Here is a 17,507-nt window from a genome sequence, read left to right on the forward strand (position 1 = left end):
TTATTTGGAGCCTTGGTTAGGCTCCAACCTCCAGCTAATTAAAACCCCATTCCCATGAGAACATTAAACTGATTTTAAAAATGAAGTTTCTAGGGAAGTCTGCAGGAATAAGAAAAGCATATGGAAGCTTAAGCGCTTCCCAGGTGGCACAGTAGTTAACGAATCTGCCTGCCAATACAGGAGACTCAAGAGACATGGGTTGGGTAGATTCCCTTGGAGTAGGAAATGACGACCCACTCCAGTATTCTTGCTTTGAAAATTTCATGGACAGAGGAACTGTCGCAAAGAGTCAGCCATGACTGAGCACGCACACATGCACTGAGGCTTAAAGTCTTACAGTGAGTGAGAAAATTAAGGTGTGAGACTACTGGTGTGTGTGTTTTCTTCCTTGTCCCAATTTCTCACCAACAGTCATCATAAGGGCATAGCACCAAAAGTGGTGAAGAGGGCAAGGCTGGATTACAGAAGTACCCCTTGGACTGCAAGCAGATCAAACCAGTCCATCCTAAAGGAAATCAACCCTGAATACTCATTGGAAGGACTGATGCTGAAGGTGAAGCTCCAATACTTTGTCCACGTGATGCGAACATCTGACTCACTGGAAAAAAAACCCTGATGCTGGAAAAGATGAAAAAACCCTGATGCAAAAGGAAAAGTGGGTGACGGAGGATGAGATGGTTAGAGTGCATCACTGATTCAATGGACATGAATTTAAGCAAACTCAGGGAGAGAGTGGCGGAAAGAGGATGCACTATAGCCCCGCATGCTATGTATAGTGCATGGGTCAGACTTAGTGACTGAACAATAACAAAATACATTTTATATACACACACTTCTATGCATTCATATACACATACATGAGAGTAAAACTTCATAATTTGATTCAAAACCACAACCAATCCTAAAATATATTTTTAAAATATAATGTTCATGCCTTTTAAACAAACTATTTGTTTAACAACCTAACAGAAATTCTTGGAAGAGTATATCAGGTGTCATTTTTTCTTTCCCCAGAGTTAAGAGGAAAGAATCCAATGCCTAAAACAAGCAAACAAGTGGTACACACCAGTATCTAGAAAAACACCTTGTCTCCAAGTTAGTTATCACACAATAATTTGCTACTAATATTAATACATGGCAACTTTCCACCAAACGTACAAAATAAAAGTAATAAAAACTGGAAACCCTATATCCATGTCAGGAAGCAAAGGATTCAAAGAATGGCTTCTGCCATCTTGAACAACCTGCCTATCATCATAGTCTAATGATAGTAACAACATCTCAGAGGCTCTTATAAGGGATAAAGGAGATACCATATATGAGAGGCCAGAAACAGTGTCTGGTACATGGTAAACACCCTTTAAGTGTTTACAATTATTCTGAACATCACAGGGAAATGCTTTTACCTCATCAAAACAGAAACCAAGAGTTAGTAAATGCCTCAAAGCACAATATCTGACACTCATCCGTATTTTAGGATTATAGATCCGATTAGCAATTTTATAAATTTCTATTCACAAATATGAAGTCATCATTTTTATTTTATCTTCACCTCTTCAAAGCAGGAAGTCATGGTTATAACTAAGCTGCTGCCTGCTGTTCTGTCGCTAAGTCAAGTCTGACTTGTGACCCCTCGGACTGCAGCACCCCAGACTCCTCTGTCGTCCACTATCTCCTGGAGTTTGCTCAGGATCATGTCCATTGAGTTGGTGATGCTATCTAACCATCTCATCCTCTGCCGCCCTCTTCTCCTTTTTGCCTTCAACATTTCCCAGCATCAGGGTCTTTTTTTCCAATGAGTCGGCTCTTCATTGGTGGCCCAAGTACTGGAGCTTCAGGTTCTCTAACTCCAGTGCTCTGCCTTTTTTAAATTCAAACTTTCACTCTAATCATTAGCCATTGTTTGATTTTCTTTTGTATCTGGTTTTTGTTTTCATAATTTCCCCATACAAAATCCATCATAAATAATACACGCCTCTGCAACTTTCTTTGCCGAATCAGATTACACTTCAGATTCACCTCTGTTTCGTCTACATGAATCTTCAGCTTCCCTCGATGAGAGCAGCAACGCAGGTCCCAATGATCAAAAGGAGCTGGTTTCTGATTCCTTCTCTTTCCAAGCAAAAGTTTCGGCAAAATTCAGAATGTTTATCCTCAGCCCTCGGCTTCTCTCAGACCGCCCCCACCCCCCGATCGGGCCTTCCTCCTCACCACTTACTGCAGTGCTGCTGTCAGGTCACTGATGGCCTCACTGCTGCTCAATCCAGAGGCTCACTCCTGTCCTCACCCTCCACGGCCCAGGTGCAGCAGTTAGTACGGCTGCTCACTCCCTCTTCTTTTAGGTTCTTTACTTGGACCTAACTGGTTGGGATGTTCTCTTTATCCAACAGATACGTACTGAGCATCTGCCACAGGAGAGGCGCTCTTTGGGATGCTCCTTGGGATGCAGGAGAACACTTCTGGAGGGACGCTGCTCCCCTGACAGCTCCTTCCCAATCTGCCTTCCTAAATCCCCGAGCTCAGAACTCGGGGCTCTCACAAGCTCCAAGTGCAGACCCTTGTTTCATCTCTACACTGACACCGTTTGTGATCTGAGCTGGCACACACCCTCCTCATGCTCGTGACTCTTGAATGTTTACCTACACCCTGGATTTCTCGTCAGAAATTCAAGCTCTTTCAGCCCAACTGCCTACTTTCTTCCTCCAAACAGCCAAGAGGCTTTCAAATGAGCAAGTCTAAAAACTTGCTTCCTTCCTTCAACCTGTTCCTCCCTCAGTCTTACCCAGGTCGATTCAATTCTTCCAGTTGCTGGGGCCAAACCATTTGGAGTCAACCTTGAAGTTTCTCTTTCTCTCACAGCCCAAATCCGATCTATGAAGAAATTCTGTCAACTCCACATTCGCAAATATACCCATGGTCTGACCTTTTCTCAACACTTCTGCTGCTGGCATCCTGGGGAAGGCCCACGTCCTGCCTCACCTGGATTACTGCAGTAGCATCCTTGCTGGTCGCCCTGGCCTTCCCAAGAGTGAGGAGAGAAGCAGAGAAGATGAGACGGAGATGAGACTATGCGACCTGGCTTCCTGCCTCGCTCTCTGACCTCATCTCCTGCTATTTCTCTCCTCACTCACTTCACTCGTCCCACACCGGCCTCGTGCTGCCCCTCAAAGATGCTCCTGCCTCGAGGCCTCGGCATCTGCTTTTCCTTCCACCCAGAATGCTCCTTCCCAGACATCCTCGGAGCTCACTCCCTCACCTCCTTCCAGCTTCTACTCAAATGCCACCTTCTCAGCGAGGCCTGCTGTGGCCACCAGACCTAAACAGTATGCGCTACGTGCGTTCAGCTGCTCAGTCGTGTCCGACTCTTTGCGACCCCGGACTGGAGACCACCAGGCTCCTCCCTCCATGGAATTTTCCAGGCAAGAATATTGGCGTAAGGTACCATTTCCTCCCACAGGGGACCTTCCAGACTCAGGGATCAAACCTACATCCCTCATCTCCTGCCCTGGCAGTGGTAAGCACTGAGCCACCTGGAAAGCCCCATCTAAAAATTATAAATGACCCTAAATCGCCAACAACTCCCAGGACTCTCTAACCTCTATCCCTCTGAAAGGTGTATCACCATGACTGCCTTCACACATGTCTGTTCTGTCACTGCTGCATTCCCCAGACCTAGGATGGTGCCTGGTACATAGAGTTCGGTAAGCACTTGTTGAACAAAAGAACAGAGGCCAGCATCATGGAGAAAGCAGAACAAAGGAACCCATGTAAACAGAGAGAGCTAACAAAGGCTGCTCTACACTCCTCCAAACCAAGATCCTTGGAGAGCTGAAATGCCAAAAGTGTCAGAGACCTTAATTTCATACCTCTTCACATTAACAGCAACATATTATCAGCATATTCTTTAGTCCCTCCAAAAAGAAACATCTTTATTTGTATTTACTTGAAATACTGCTATATTTAACCTAACAATAAACAGTACAAATAAAATTCCCAATGCTAGGCAGCACCCTACTTTCATACCTCGTAGACTCATAAAAAGTGTATTAATAATGATTAAATATGAGGCTTCTCTGGTGGTTCAGACAGTAAAGAATCTGCCTGCAATGCAGAAGATCCAAGTTCGATCCTTGGGTCAGGAAGATCACCTACTGAAAGGAATGGCAAACCACTCCAGTATTCTTGCCTGGAGAATCCCATGGATGGAGGAGCCTGACGGGCTACAGACCATGGAGTTGCAAAGCGTCAGACATGACTGAGCAACTAACACACACAAATATGTGGAAGTCAAGTCATAAATATAATTAGGATGACCTTAAAACTCTGTGTGAAACTCCTAACTTTACCTCACCTTCTATACAGTACAGTTCCAGCTTTTTGTATGTGTTCTTTAGGTTCTTTTTTTTTCCTATCCCAGATAAGCACAGATTTTACCTGCTCAATCTGATAAACAAATGACTAAGGCTGAAGAGTTATCATTTTCAGAACAATTTCACTACATTCAGGAGACATAAACTTATTATCACTGGTTATTTGGACTTTTATATTTTTTCTCTCTCACTCACTCTTACAAAGTAGGGTTAGAAAACAAACCAACCTAAGTACCATGATGGCAATGCTGACTGCACTGAACCACCAGCAAGCAACAAGAAAGGGCACCAAACTTAGCTGCTGCACAGAAGTCCAAATCCAGCATGCCAGAGGCAGTGTAGGGGTATTAGTGGTATAATGTACAGAAGTGTATATTGTTTTAAAAGTCAAATGGCTACCAAAGTGAGCCTGAAATCAATGACTGCTTAAATTTATGCAACAGCCAGCTTCCAGTTTTCCCGCTTTTCCACCATCAGTGCAGCCACTGAGATAATCTCTGTGGTTATGCACTTCTTTGTTAGCCCCAGGAACTGTTAACTCCTTTATCTCTTTACTTTGATCATATCATATAAACACTGCTAGGAAAGCCCCATGTGATACATGCTATCATTCCTGTTAGAAAGAGGTGAAAACAGATATTCAAAAGGTAACAATGGGGCTGGGAAAACTGGACAGCTATGTGTAGAGGAATGAAATTAGAACACTTCCTAACACCGTACACAAAGATAAACACAAAATGGATTAAAGACCTAAGTGTAAGACCAGAAACAATAAAACTCTTAGAGGAAAACAGGCAGAACACTCGATGACATAAATCAAAGCAAGATCCTCTATGACCCTCCTCCTGGAGTAATGAAAATAAAAACAAATATAAACAAGTTGGACCTAGTTAAATTCAAAGGCTTTTGCACAGCAAAGGAAACTATAAGCAAGGTGAAAAGGCAACCCTCAGAATGGGAGAAAATAACAGCAAATGAAACAACTGACAAAGGATTAATTTCCAAAATATACAAGCAGTTCATACAACTCAATACCAGAAAAACAAAAACCCAATCAAAAAGTGGGGAAAAGACCTAAACAGACATTTCTCCAAAGGAGACATACAGATGGCTAACAAACACATGAAAAGATGCTCAACATCGCTCATTATTAGGGAAATGCAAATCAGAACTACAACGAGGTATCACCTCACCACAGTCAGAATGGCCATTATCAAAAAGTCTATAAGTAATAAATGCTGGAGAGGGTGTGAAGAAAAGAGAACCCTCTCACACTGCTGGTGGGAATGTAAATTGATACAACCAATGGAAGAGAGTATGGAGATTCCTTAAAAAACTAGGAATAAAACCCCCATATGACCCAGCAATCCCACTACTAAGCATATACCCTGAGAAAACCAAAATTAAAAAAAAGACACATGCACCCCAATGCTCATTGCAGTGCTATTTACAATAGTTAGAAAATGGAAGTAACCTAGATGTCCATTGATAGATGAATGGATAAAAAAGCTGTGGTACATATATACAATGGAATATGATTCAGCCATAAAAAGGAATGCATTTGAGTCCATTCTAATGAGGTAGATGAACCTAGAGCCTATTATACAGTGAAGTAAGTCAGAAAGAGAAGGACAAATATCATATACTAACACATGTGTATGGAATCTAGAAAGATGGTACTGATGAAATTATTTGCAGGGCAGCAATGGAGACTGAGACATAGAGAAGAGACTTGTGGACATGGTGGAGGTAGGGGGAAGGAGAGGGTGAGATGTATGAAGAGAGTAACATGGAAACTTACATTACTACATGTAAAATAGACAGCCAATGGGGATTTGGTGTTATGAATTAGGGAACTCAAACAGGGGCTCTGTATCAACCTAGAAGGGTGGGAATGGGAAGGGGATGGGAGAGAGGTTTCAGGGGGAGGAGACATATGTATACCTATGGCTGATTCATGTTGATGTTTGGCAGAAACCAACAAAATTCGGTAAATCAATTATCCTTCGATTAAAAACTAAGTATTTTTTTTAAGTTAGGTAAAGTTGCTCAAGGTCACACAGCTACAGGATGGACCAGGATTCAAACCCATCCTCAAGAAAGAAGTGTTATGAAGCATAAGACCAGGACTCAACAAATCTTACTATCCACTTAATTAAATGTTTTATAATTCAAAGAACTTTAAAACTTTATCTTCATGACAACAACAACAACATAATTTGACAGAGGAAAATAATCACATAGAATTCGTGTATTCTTCACCAGAGACCTACAATGTGTAATCTACTCAGACGTCTCTCAAATTCTAAACTATCAAATAAGAATTTAATTTGGAATTTGTAATCTTTTTTTTTCATCAAGAAAAATATTCACAAATGAATCTTACACTAAATGCTTTGCCTCCACATACTCCAAAGTTCTCAAAATGACACTGATTCAAAATTCTAATCTAAATTACCCTCTCTTATTATTATAAAAATAATAAAGAATGATCAATTCTAGCAAAATATTAGAGCTGAAGCAAATAAAGGTATCTAAAACCAAACTATAATCAGTAAGTACATAAAAGCAGATTTCTGCCATTTCTGATTTGAAGGAAGCTGACACATTATTAGGATATCCCTATAATTTATTACAGAAAACAGCCAAAGCTTTTATTCAAGATTTAACATTCTGGCAAAAAATAAAAGATCATTATTTTGCCATGACAATGACTTTGTTTTTTAAAAGATCATTTCACAGCCACTAACTTACTGATGACTTTAATAACAGAACTGTGAAACAGGATGAACAAAAATAATTATTATTCTCACTTTCGCATAAGGAAACTTATGCTACCCTATTTAGGGACTTGTCCAAACTCATAAAGCTATCAATATAAATTCTGCCTTCAAATTACTGCTCCCACCCCCCCACTCTTTCTAGTCACCTCTATTGCATAGACCTCACTTTCCTACCCAGGCCACCCTCAGACAACCAGGCAGCCTAGGGACAAAGGGAACCCGGCAGTATAGCTAGGGCGATCACTGGAAAATTGGCAAAGAGGGGAAGGGGGAGACAAAGATCCTCCGGCTCCCTCATTGGCCTTATCTAAAAAAATGTTTTTGGGTCCCCGCGTCCCATCTGAGCAAGGCTCGGAACCCCGCGGGTCAGGTGAGTTTTCCAGGGTGTGCCCAGAATTTATAGTGCCCCTGGCACCTGCCACCACCTATAACTTGGGTATCTGCTTGCCTGCGGCCCAGGGACAGAATATCTCGGCTCCTCTCCCAGCAGAGATGAAGGAGACCTTTGCTTCAGGCTCTGCAACTTACCTGCCGGGTCATAAGAGATTTTATTTTTTGCATGTCGAATTCGTGAGGCGATATCCTGCCGCAGAGAACTAACAAATCACACACAACCACCAAACTGCTGGCCCTGACACAGGGAAGCCATAGTGAGTGGTCACGTGGAACTGCCGACCTGGGTTTCCCTTCCTATCCCTTAGCATGCTGGGAATTGTAGTCCTCCGGCTGCCGTCGCACCTGTAATGGAGGCGAGACAACGGTCCAGGTACTACATTTCCCGGCAAGCAAAAGAGCTGACGCTTCGGTTAAATGCACAAAACTTGTTGCTCTGAGAGACCGCGGCAGCCGCCAGTCTTTAAAAAGGTACTAGGTGTCGGTAGCTCTGCTTCGGGGAGGCGGCAAAAACTTAATTCATAGGTGACCAGGAACAAATACCGAGGAGGCAGTATATAAACCTGACTGACATGACGCCCCTTAGGAATGTAGTGAAGGAAACCCCACCTGGTCTCCCAGGCGAAGTGAAAGGACGACAGACTGACGCGAAGGGGCTGGACGCTCCAAGAGTACTTGGCGTTCTCCAGGTGGCGCTGGGCTTGGCCTGAGGAAAAGTGTGTCCAGTGCTGGCTGTCCAGGTTCGGGCTCTTCTTCCTCAGTCTTGGTATTCACAGCGGAAAACTGAAACCAAAGGATTTAACTCCCCACTTATCATTTTACCACCTATGTAATCTAAGGCGAATCAAGATAGAAAATATGAATATAGCAACAGTAGTAAGTAGGCATGTCACTTTAATGTTCTCTTTTCAACTTACAGCAGTTTAGTTACATTGAGAAAAGGAATAGGGGAGTCTTTGGGGGGTCAATTTAAGAAAGAACTTTCCAATTATAAGAATAGCAGAAACAGTAACCCAGAGCTAACAATAAATAATAGCAGACATGTATTGAGAGCTTGCTACCTGTCAGAAACTTACTGTCAAAAACCTTGCTAATAACTTTACTTGTGGTATCTCACTTACCCACACAAGTAAGTGAATGCAATTAATAAATTGTAAGGCACTTCATAATTATGAAATATTATAGTCATAATTCTACCCAGTTCTCTCCAACAGAAGCACCCTGTGCATAGTTTTATCATTGTGCCTGACAGTTCCTTTTGAAATATTTGCTCACCTATATGCTTTTCAGACTCTATTACTTCTAACCCCATGAAGAAATTACGGTGCCTTTTGGGCAACCTTAGTGTAGTTGATTACAGCGGATTACCTGCTATAATCTTAACTGCCAGACAGTTATTGACTGGCAGTCCCTGAAAGAGAAACTGCTGACCATATGGAATGAAATGAAACCCAATTCACTAAACATTTGTTGATTTCTGGGCACTAGTCAACCCTGTGAGCACTTCAGGTTGATAAAATAGAACCCTGATCCCTAAAGAGTTTACAGTTTAGTTACAAAGTATGTATTAGAGGGGCTGTCAGTTCCTGGTTCTCAAACTTGATTGTTCAGATTCACCTGAGGAGGGAACAGTTGTTGTTCTCATTTTTGTGGGAGTTCTTTGTTTAAGACCCTCAGTGACTCTTATAGGCAGCCAGCTGTAGAATTTAAAATACACTGTTTAGAATGAACCCAGATCCAGACCCAGAATTTTTACACAAGGTTGCAGGTGACAAAAAAAAAAAAAAAAGTGTTTTTTTTTATTTCATTCATTTGGTGTTCTCCTGTCAACCAAATTGGGGAAAAGAGTGGTTTCTGTATCTGCTTGACCTGAAAAGGCAAGGAAGCATTAAAACTCTATTTAACTCTTAATACTCTACATTTTAATATGTTTCTTTTTAACTATAAGGAGATGGACAACCCAGGCCTCTAAAAGTTCAAAGGCTGTAGCTCTAATAGTAGAAGCATGGAAAGTAAATCAGTGCTATTGTCAAAATAAAATATATGTCCTAATTCAGCATACCCTAACACTATAGAAAATAGTTGAAGCAAACATGATAGGTTTTTTGACTCCTTAAGCTAAAAAATAAAAACAAAAACCTAGAGCCCTAAAGCACACTTTTTTAAAAAGGTGAAGCATGTTATTTCATTTCCATTTTTCAAAACTACATATGTAAAACTTATTTAGGGGACTCCCCTGGTGTTCCGGTGGTAAGACTCCACACTCCCAACGCAGGGGACCCAGATTCAATTGCTGGTCAGGGAACAAGATCCCACAGGCTGCAACTAAGAATTCGCATGCCGCAACTAAAGATCCAAAAATAAGTGCATTATACTTATTTAGTACTCACACAGTTGCCTGAGGGTCATTAGTGGTAGACCAGAACAAACTAGTGGAAAGTGTGGATGGCCTCCCAGCAAATCTTGACAAAAGTTTTTAGGATAGTAGTCCCTCTGTGAAGGAATTCCCGCCCCATTTTTGTAGATTGGAATATCCGGGCTAAGAAGTAAGTTGATGATTCGGGGCAGTCACATTAGCTGTAATGAAGGATATGGGCTTCCATGGTGGCTCAGACAGTAAAGAATCTGCCTGCAGTGCCGGAGACCTGGGATCATTGGGTTGGGAAGATCCCCTACAGAAGGGAATGGCAACCCACTCTGGTATTCTTGCCTGGAGAATCCCCATGGACAGAGGAGCCTGGCGGGCTACAGTCCACAGGGTCGCAAAGAGTTGGACATGACTGAGTGACTCACACACACACACACTTGAGCGACACACACACACACCACAAGGGCATATTTCTGATGGCCCAGATAGAAGGAGCCTCTGAAGCTTAAATTAAAAGCAGAGATCCTGGTTTGATTAGGACCAGGATGAATTTTAGTCATCCTATAAATATCAAAGCAGCAGAAAGATGTGGCCTCCCCAGCAAATGTAAAGACATTGCCTGAGCAAGCAGTAGTAGAAAAACAGGACACTTGCTGAAGGTAAAGCACTGATCTGGAGAGGGGCCCTGGAAGGAAGATGTTGCTGATAATCATGTAGTAGCCATATAAATTGATCAGGATTCCTTGGAGGCAGTACTATAGACCTAACTGTAGGAGTTAGCACAGGCATGGGTGATTGTGATGGGTGATGTGATCCCTGTAAATTCTGATCTTTCCTGAGATCTATCGAATTAGAAGACAAGGCTTTCTTTCCTCAGTTCTTGCATGCGTGCATGCTCAGTCATGTCCCACTCTTGCAATCCCATGGACTGTAGCCCACCAAGCTCCTCTGTCCATGAGATTCTCCAGGCAAGAATACTCGAGTGGGATGCAATTCCTTTCTCCAGGCGATTTTCCCCGACCCCGGTCTCAAACCTCTGTCTCTTGCTTCTTTTGCATTGGCAGGCAGATTCTTTATCATTGCGCCATCTGGTAAGCCACTGTTCTCTGTGGACCTTGGCACTGGCGTGTCACCACCTCTCCTTCCCAATTCTTCCTACCATTCCAAAGCATTCCTATGCTACTAGTAAATGATGAGTGTGGATGTCTGAAATCCATAGGCTCCTGAACAGAGCCCCTCTGTGGGTTACAGCTGAGATGTGACGTGTAGCTGGTGGAAAGTTTCTTACAATGATGAAACACTTTAAACCATCTGTAATAGCACTTAAAAACTGAAAACAATTGAAGTTATATTTTAGCGTTATCTTGTGTAGCTTCCTGTGTGAAAAGTGAAGTTGCTCAGTCGTGTCCGACTCTTTGCGACCCCATGGACTGTAGCTTACTAGGCTCCTCCGTCTATGGGGTTTTCCAGGCAAGAATACTGGAGTGAGTGGCCATTTCCTTCTCCGGGAGATTTTCCCAACCCAGGGACTGAACCTGGGTCTCCCGCATTGTAGGCAGATGCTTTACCATCTGATCCACCAGGGAAGTCTGAAGTTACTCTAGCAGGTTAAGATTTTTATTCCTACTACCGGCCACGAGAGGGCGCACTGTCATGATTTTTGTCTCAGCACTTTCCCAAGAGGAGCCAGTCGTCATTTTTTAATATGTGCTTGCATGCGAAGTCACTTCAGTTGTGTCCTACTTTGTGTGACCCTCTGGGCTGTAACCCGCCAGGCTCTTCTGTCCTCGGGATTCTTCAGGCAAGAATACTGGAGTGGGTTGCCATGCCCTCCTCCAGGGGATCTTCCCAGCCCAGGGACAGAACCCCTGTCTCTTAAGTCTCCTGCATTGGCAGGCAGGTTCTTTACTACTTGCGCCACCTGGGAAGCCCTTTAATATGTGTCTTGACATGAAAAGATCATCTAATTCATTTTGACATTTTATTTATTTATGTAACATCTACTATCACTGTATCATAAAGGCTATTTTAATATAAAAAACAAAAAAATGCAGAATAAAAATCATTCCTTTAAATTGAGTAAATTTAACATTAGGAAAAACTCACTGAATCATCTTTATTTCTCTCACTTTGCTTAGGACCCAAAAAAGTTCGTCATGAACCAGCACTGGGTTTGAAAAACACTAGAAAGAGCTTATTTACTAAATTGCAATTCAAGATGGATATTGATTTAAAAGATGTGAGGGGGGAGTCTATCTGCTATCTGTAGAATTTCAATATTACTTTCCAAATTTTGTTTTGTAAAATCCAATATTAATATTTGTAGGCATTTCTCAAGCATCAAGTGGGAACCAGAAGACATGGACTAAGGAAATTTGGGTTTATTTCTGGGGGAACAACTTAAGAAAAATACTAGTTAATCACTATGCTAGATTCATAAATGAATAAGACCAGTCTTTGTGTTTGAGGACCCAGAGGGAAAATAAACATGCAACAAAGTCAGTTGAGGTTAATGAGATAAATGCTGCAACAGTGCTGCTATCTCTAGATGGCATATACAAGATTTAGAAATAGCACAAAGAAAGTTGTAGTATAACAATTACCTGGGGGGAAGTTCTTACCCTTTTTTTTTTCTGAAGCTTGGAGAGACCTCTGAAGAGGTGACCTCTGAAGAGGCCTCAGGTTTTCCAACAGTCACTTTGCTTGTAAGAGCAGATCTGGCTGAACTGGGCTTCCCTGGTGGCCCAGATTGTGGAAAATCCGACTGCAATGCAAGAAGACTCTAGAGTTTGGTCCCTGGGTCAAGAAGATCCCCTGTAAGAAGAAATGGCAACCACACCAGTATCCTTGCCTGGAGAATCCCATGGACAGAGGAGCCTGGCGGGCTACAGACCATGGTGTTGCAGAGTTAGACACGACTGCGTGACTAAGCTTGAACACACACAGGTCTGTTAACCTTAATCTAAAAAGTGTTTCCAAACTTAAATTCCAAAATAACTATCACTCTCTTTTTTACCTTTAATTACAATCGAGGAATATTCTTTCTTCACCTATTTTATCATCAAACTTCTTCGGTGAGCCTTTACTTTTCAAAAATGATGTATGCAAGGAATTTTGCATGATTTGATGCAGATTTGTTTTATATAGTAGAGGCTTGGACTGGAAACTTCTTGCAGTAGATGACATGAACTGAAATAGGGGTTAACTTACAGCTTGGTAAATTAAGCAGAAGTGCACTGCCTGGCAGTGAAAAGCCAGGCAGAAAATCCGTAGCCCGGGCACCACTGTAGAGGCAAGATGGTCTCTGAGCCGTTGGTTCACTTACTCTGTGCTTCAGCTGTGAAAATGTGGCCTCAGATATCATCTGTTATAATTATGCGCAGTCCATGATTCAGTGTTACTCGGAAACACACCTGTGGTTTGCTTTTAAAAATAACATGAATCCATAGACTCAATAAACCCATGGTGGACATTTCTAACAGGAAATACTACACAGAAAAATACATATTTAAAGATACTAAGATGCTCTTTTTCTTTGATATAACTTTTACATATTATTTCATGGTGATTTATAGCTATTTTAGCAGATATATGAAATACTGTGATCTTCATAGAAAAAAATTTAATTTTAAAATAACGGCATCATTTTCCATGATAAGATACTAGCTTCTGTTTTTTCAGAAAATTTCACAATATGCTCTTGATTATTAAAGCATACTGTTTTTTATTAGAGTCACCCAAAAGGATGTTTTCCTTCATGTGATGATTAACAACTAAGAACAATTCATGAAACATGCTGACAATCACTGATGATCGCTCAGAAGTGGCTCTGAAAGTCACAGCCTGTCTTCTTGCAGAGCATGTAACAGGTGTTCCCGCTCCCTGTGTCCTTTGTATACACATTCATTCTGTATTCAAATCACAGAAGCAAGAGGCAAGCTAGGGTCTGTTACCTCACTGCTGATTTCCCTGGCAAATAAACCAGCAGCTGCTGGTCCATGAACCAAGTTACCGCCAGGACCAGGGCGCTGTGTGCATGGAACAGGATGCATTCATGGACCCCTTCAGCAGCACGGCTGGGGTCCTTCGGTGCAACATATACCTCCTCCTCTTAGGTAAGGCACTGCATAAAGTGCATTTTAACTACTTTTTTAAAAAATTGTGAGCATAAGGTAAATATTTGCTCTTGGCTGTAGATTCACTCAGATTATTGAAGGACAGCGCAGAACCTTTTAACAATAACACAGTTTGTTCCAGCAAAGAAACAGGATCATTTAGGAGAAAGGAAGTTCAATCAATAGATGGTTATTGTTTTCTGAAGACAACAATTATTGTCAGTAGCACTCATTAAGAAAATTAAGATATTCTAAAAACTTAAATGTGTTTCTTCTTTTTATAGAGTTTATATATAGGTTCAACACTCTTTAATGCATTCTACCTTGGCAAACATTCTTATAGGTCAAGAATTTGTTACCACTTACCGGGAAACTTAGAACAATTTATGAACATAGTTTCTGGCTATTTTAATTAAAGATATTGTGGTAAACTCTTAACTCTAGCTATTTTTACCTAATTTATGAAATGTGGGGGGAAAGTTAGATTCCAAACTGATAACAAAAAATATACACAATAGGGAGAAATGTGTTTAAAAGTATTATTTCTCCAAAATACCTTTAGTCTTCCTCTTTGCCCAATATTTAATTCAATTAATTTTCCCCCTCTACTTTGTTTCTCCCTCATTCTCCTCTTTATCCTTAGAATTTAAAGGAGTCCACTGTGTCTATGTCATAATTTCCCCAGACGTTCTTTTTCCATTCTTCCTATATCAGCTTTAAAAATCAAGTTAAAAGAACAAGTCAGTTTCTTATTTTGTTTATATCCAACAGATAGGAATTCAAAAAAAACCTTTTATTCCTTAAATTTTAAGAACAAATTAGCTAAACAGCCACTTAAGTTTTTAACCTTCTTCAGTATTTAGAGCTTGCACTTACTGGTATTTTATGGCTTAGTCTTCATAGTACCTGTGATTATTTACATTTATACCTAATGTTGTTCATACTCCATGTACTTGAAATGTACAGTTTGTTAATTTTTTAAATGTTTGAGTTTCCCATAATTGTGATTGTTTTTCCATTACGTTGTCAAATTCAAGCCTATACAGATGTTTAGAAATTTTTAGGAAAATTAAGCAGTTACCATAGCTGACTTTTTGTCTTTGTGCATTTTTCTGGGCTTCAAAAGTATCGTTTGTGGCAGTGCCATCCTTAATTTTTTACAACAGGACTGCTCTCATTTCCTAAGTACTTTTTTACAACTGGCTTTAGGAAGCACTGAGAGCCAATTCATTTGAAGGATTCTACCAAACTAAAATTAAACATAATTTCGAGAAATAGATAGCATGTCCATAAGTAACTAAAGCAGTTATTATCCCTTAAGACTTTCACAAATTTAATCTTCCCCACTGATAGTGAGTTGTAAAGACCATGGGTAACTTGGAATTTTTTTTTATATTTTGAAATACTAAGTTATCAGTTTGTTTTTTCTTTTTTAAAGGTCGCAGCTATTCGAAGCCCCAAATGTAGTTTGTATAGTCTATTCAAAGTACATCATCATAATTTCTATTTTCTCTAAAGATACAAGAGTTTATTTATAGTCAACAATAGCTGTGTTGTGCTTGCTAATATCAGACTTGGCAATGGGGAAGTAAATGCCAACTATTTTGAGCTACAGTAGAGGTCACTTTGTGGAGTCTGATGTTTATATTCAATACAGTAAAACTGGTCTAAAGAGTCTTTTGTTGCTGGACTATAGATAATTTCACAATATGAGGTCGTGTTCTTTAACACTGGACATTCCTTTATCATGCCTTTGTTTTATAGTTTAAGTGAATCTCTGAAGGGGAGAGTTTTGCTATAATTTTCTATGTCAGATTGTTAATGATATTATCAATGTTCTTCAAAGCAGTATAGTGCCTCAGATATAAAAAAATCAAGAGTTTTCTTTTCTTGTACTCAAAAGTATTAACCTAATAATAAAATTGAATTTTCATTTAAGTACAAATATTTGAAATGTCAAATTAAAATTTCATCAATTTTCATATCATTTATTTTCAAAAAGTTTATTTATTCTTACAGAGGTTGACTTTCTAAAATCCACATAGTTCAGTCATTTACATTTCCTTATACAATGAGAAAAGAACACTTGAAAACTTCTGAAGATGAAGCTAATTTTTTTAAGTTAGTAAACTACTGTTTGGACAGCTTAAGTTCATCACATCTATAGGGGGAAGTTCAGCAATGGCTAAAGAGTACGTGCTCCTAAAGTGGAGCAGAAGCATACAATTACCTGTTTATTCTGCAAAGTTCATTACAAGGAAGGATTACATCATATCAATAGGCTCATGTATTTCCTGCAAATTAAAAAGATTTTAGTGGCTGATATAAAAAAGTTTATAAAGAAAATTTCATCCCTCACTGATACTCATAACTTTCTACCTATAATTTATCTGATGAAAATGGTGTAGGCAATCTAAGCAAACAGCAATTGTAACAGCTACGTTCTCTCTCACTGGCATACATAAACTTGAAAAAGCACACATGATTTCATATCAAGAAAAAAGTTAAATGACATGACTTCACATCATTTGGTATGATAAGCATTGAATACATTCAGAGATACCATTGATGGTAATATATTATGTAAGGTACTACTACATGATGCCTGTTATTTCCAAAATAGACCAAAGAACCAGTTCACTCCCCTCAGTGATTCCTGTGCCTGCCATATAACACTTTCTACTAGGTCCATATTTTCCTAGGCTGCAGTGTTTGTGTCATATTCAGTATTTTAATAAATAAAATGTATTTCTGTAACTTTAGTCATAGACTTTCCAGTCCGCTTAAGATTCAGCTTTCTGAGTCAAGATCCACCTACATTTCTGTTCCAGTCATGCTCTCACTCCAAGGTAATAAAGTGTTTCCCAGTCATTTTCAGAACATTACGATCTCAGTTAATCTTTTTTCAACTCAAACCACACAAAAAAGTAGATTAAAAAGGGTGCTTCCTCTTTTCAAAAAAAAAAAAGTAAAAAGTAAACAAGGACTTCTGCAATGACTTCCCCAAATGCCAAGAACAGATTGGCCAGGATTGCACTCGGGCCATCTCTCGCTACAGCGCAGTCTACCAGCAGTTTCTAAGCTGAGGTGTGAAATGTATTAAATAGACCAATAAATCAGTGACCAAATTGCTCACTGTCAGAGGCAACTACCGAGCTTTTTATCAGCAGCCATGCCGCTTTTTCCAATGTGTTCACAAGGCAATGATGTGGCTTCCCACCATCCCCCTTGATTCCTTGGCAAAAAAACACAGAACTGCCACTTTACTAAAAGATATCCTTGGTGACTCAGTGCTAAAGAACACACCTGCCAATGCAACAGTTGCCGGTTCAGTCCCTGGGGCAGGAACATCCCCTGGAGGAGGAAATGGCAAATCACTCTAGTATTCTTGCCTGGGAAATCCCATGAACAGAGGAGTGTGGCAGGAACAGTGCATGGAGTCACAAAGAGTCTGACATGACTTAGTGACTAAACAAAG

The 17,507-nt window shown here is 40.4% G+C and overlaps 2 protein-coding genes across 8 annotated transcripts in view; one reads left to right on the forward strand and one right to left on the reverse strand.

Moving 5' to 3' along the window:
- VPS50 (VPS50 subunit of EARP/GARPII complex) overlaps positions 1-7,833 on the reverse strand; it is a 122,557-nt gene extending 114,724 nt beyond the window's left edge. The window contains exon 1 of the mRNA XM_070471544.1: positions 7,682-7,833. Within this exon, the coding sequence (XP_070327645.1) occupies positions 7,682-7,714 (33 nt within the window). The 5' untranslated portion in view covers positions 7,715-7,833. The remainder of the gene's footprint in view (positions 1-7,681) is intronic.
- Positions 7,834-7,867: 34 nt separating this feature from the next.
- Positions 7,868-17,507, forward strand: part of HEPACAM2 (HEPACAM family member 2) — a 56,589-nt gene continuing 46,949 nt past the window's right edge. For 4 of the 7 annotated variants that reach the window (XR_011489075.1, XM_070471553.1, XM_070471560.1 and 1 more), the window contains exon 1: positions 13,650-14,029. Coding sequence is in view for 3 of the 7 variants with exons in the window: in XM_070471553.1 (XP_070327654.1) it covers positions 13,951-14,029 (79 nt within the window). In the remaining 4 variants the exon portion in view is untranslated. The other 3 variants (XM_070471596.1, XM_070471583.1, XM_070471607.1) reach the window with 3 other exon arrangements.

The sequence above is a fragment of the Odocoileus virginianus genome, chromosome 1 (assembly GCF_023699985.2).
Source record: "Odocoileus virginianus isolate 20LAN1187 ecotype Illinois chromosome 1, Ovbor_1.2, whole genome shotgun sequence".
Classification (NCBI taxonomy): domain Eukaryota; kingdom Metazoa; phylum Chordata; class Mammalia; order Artiodactyla; family Cervidae; genus Odocoileus; species Odocoileus virginianus.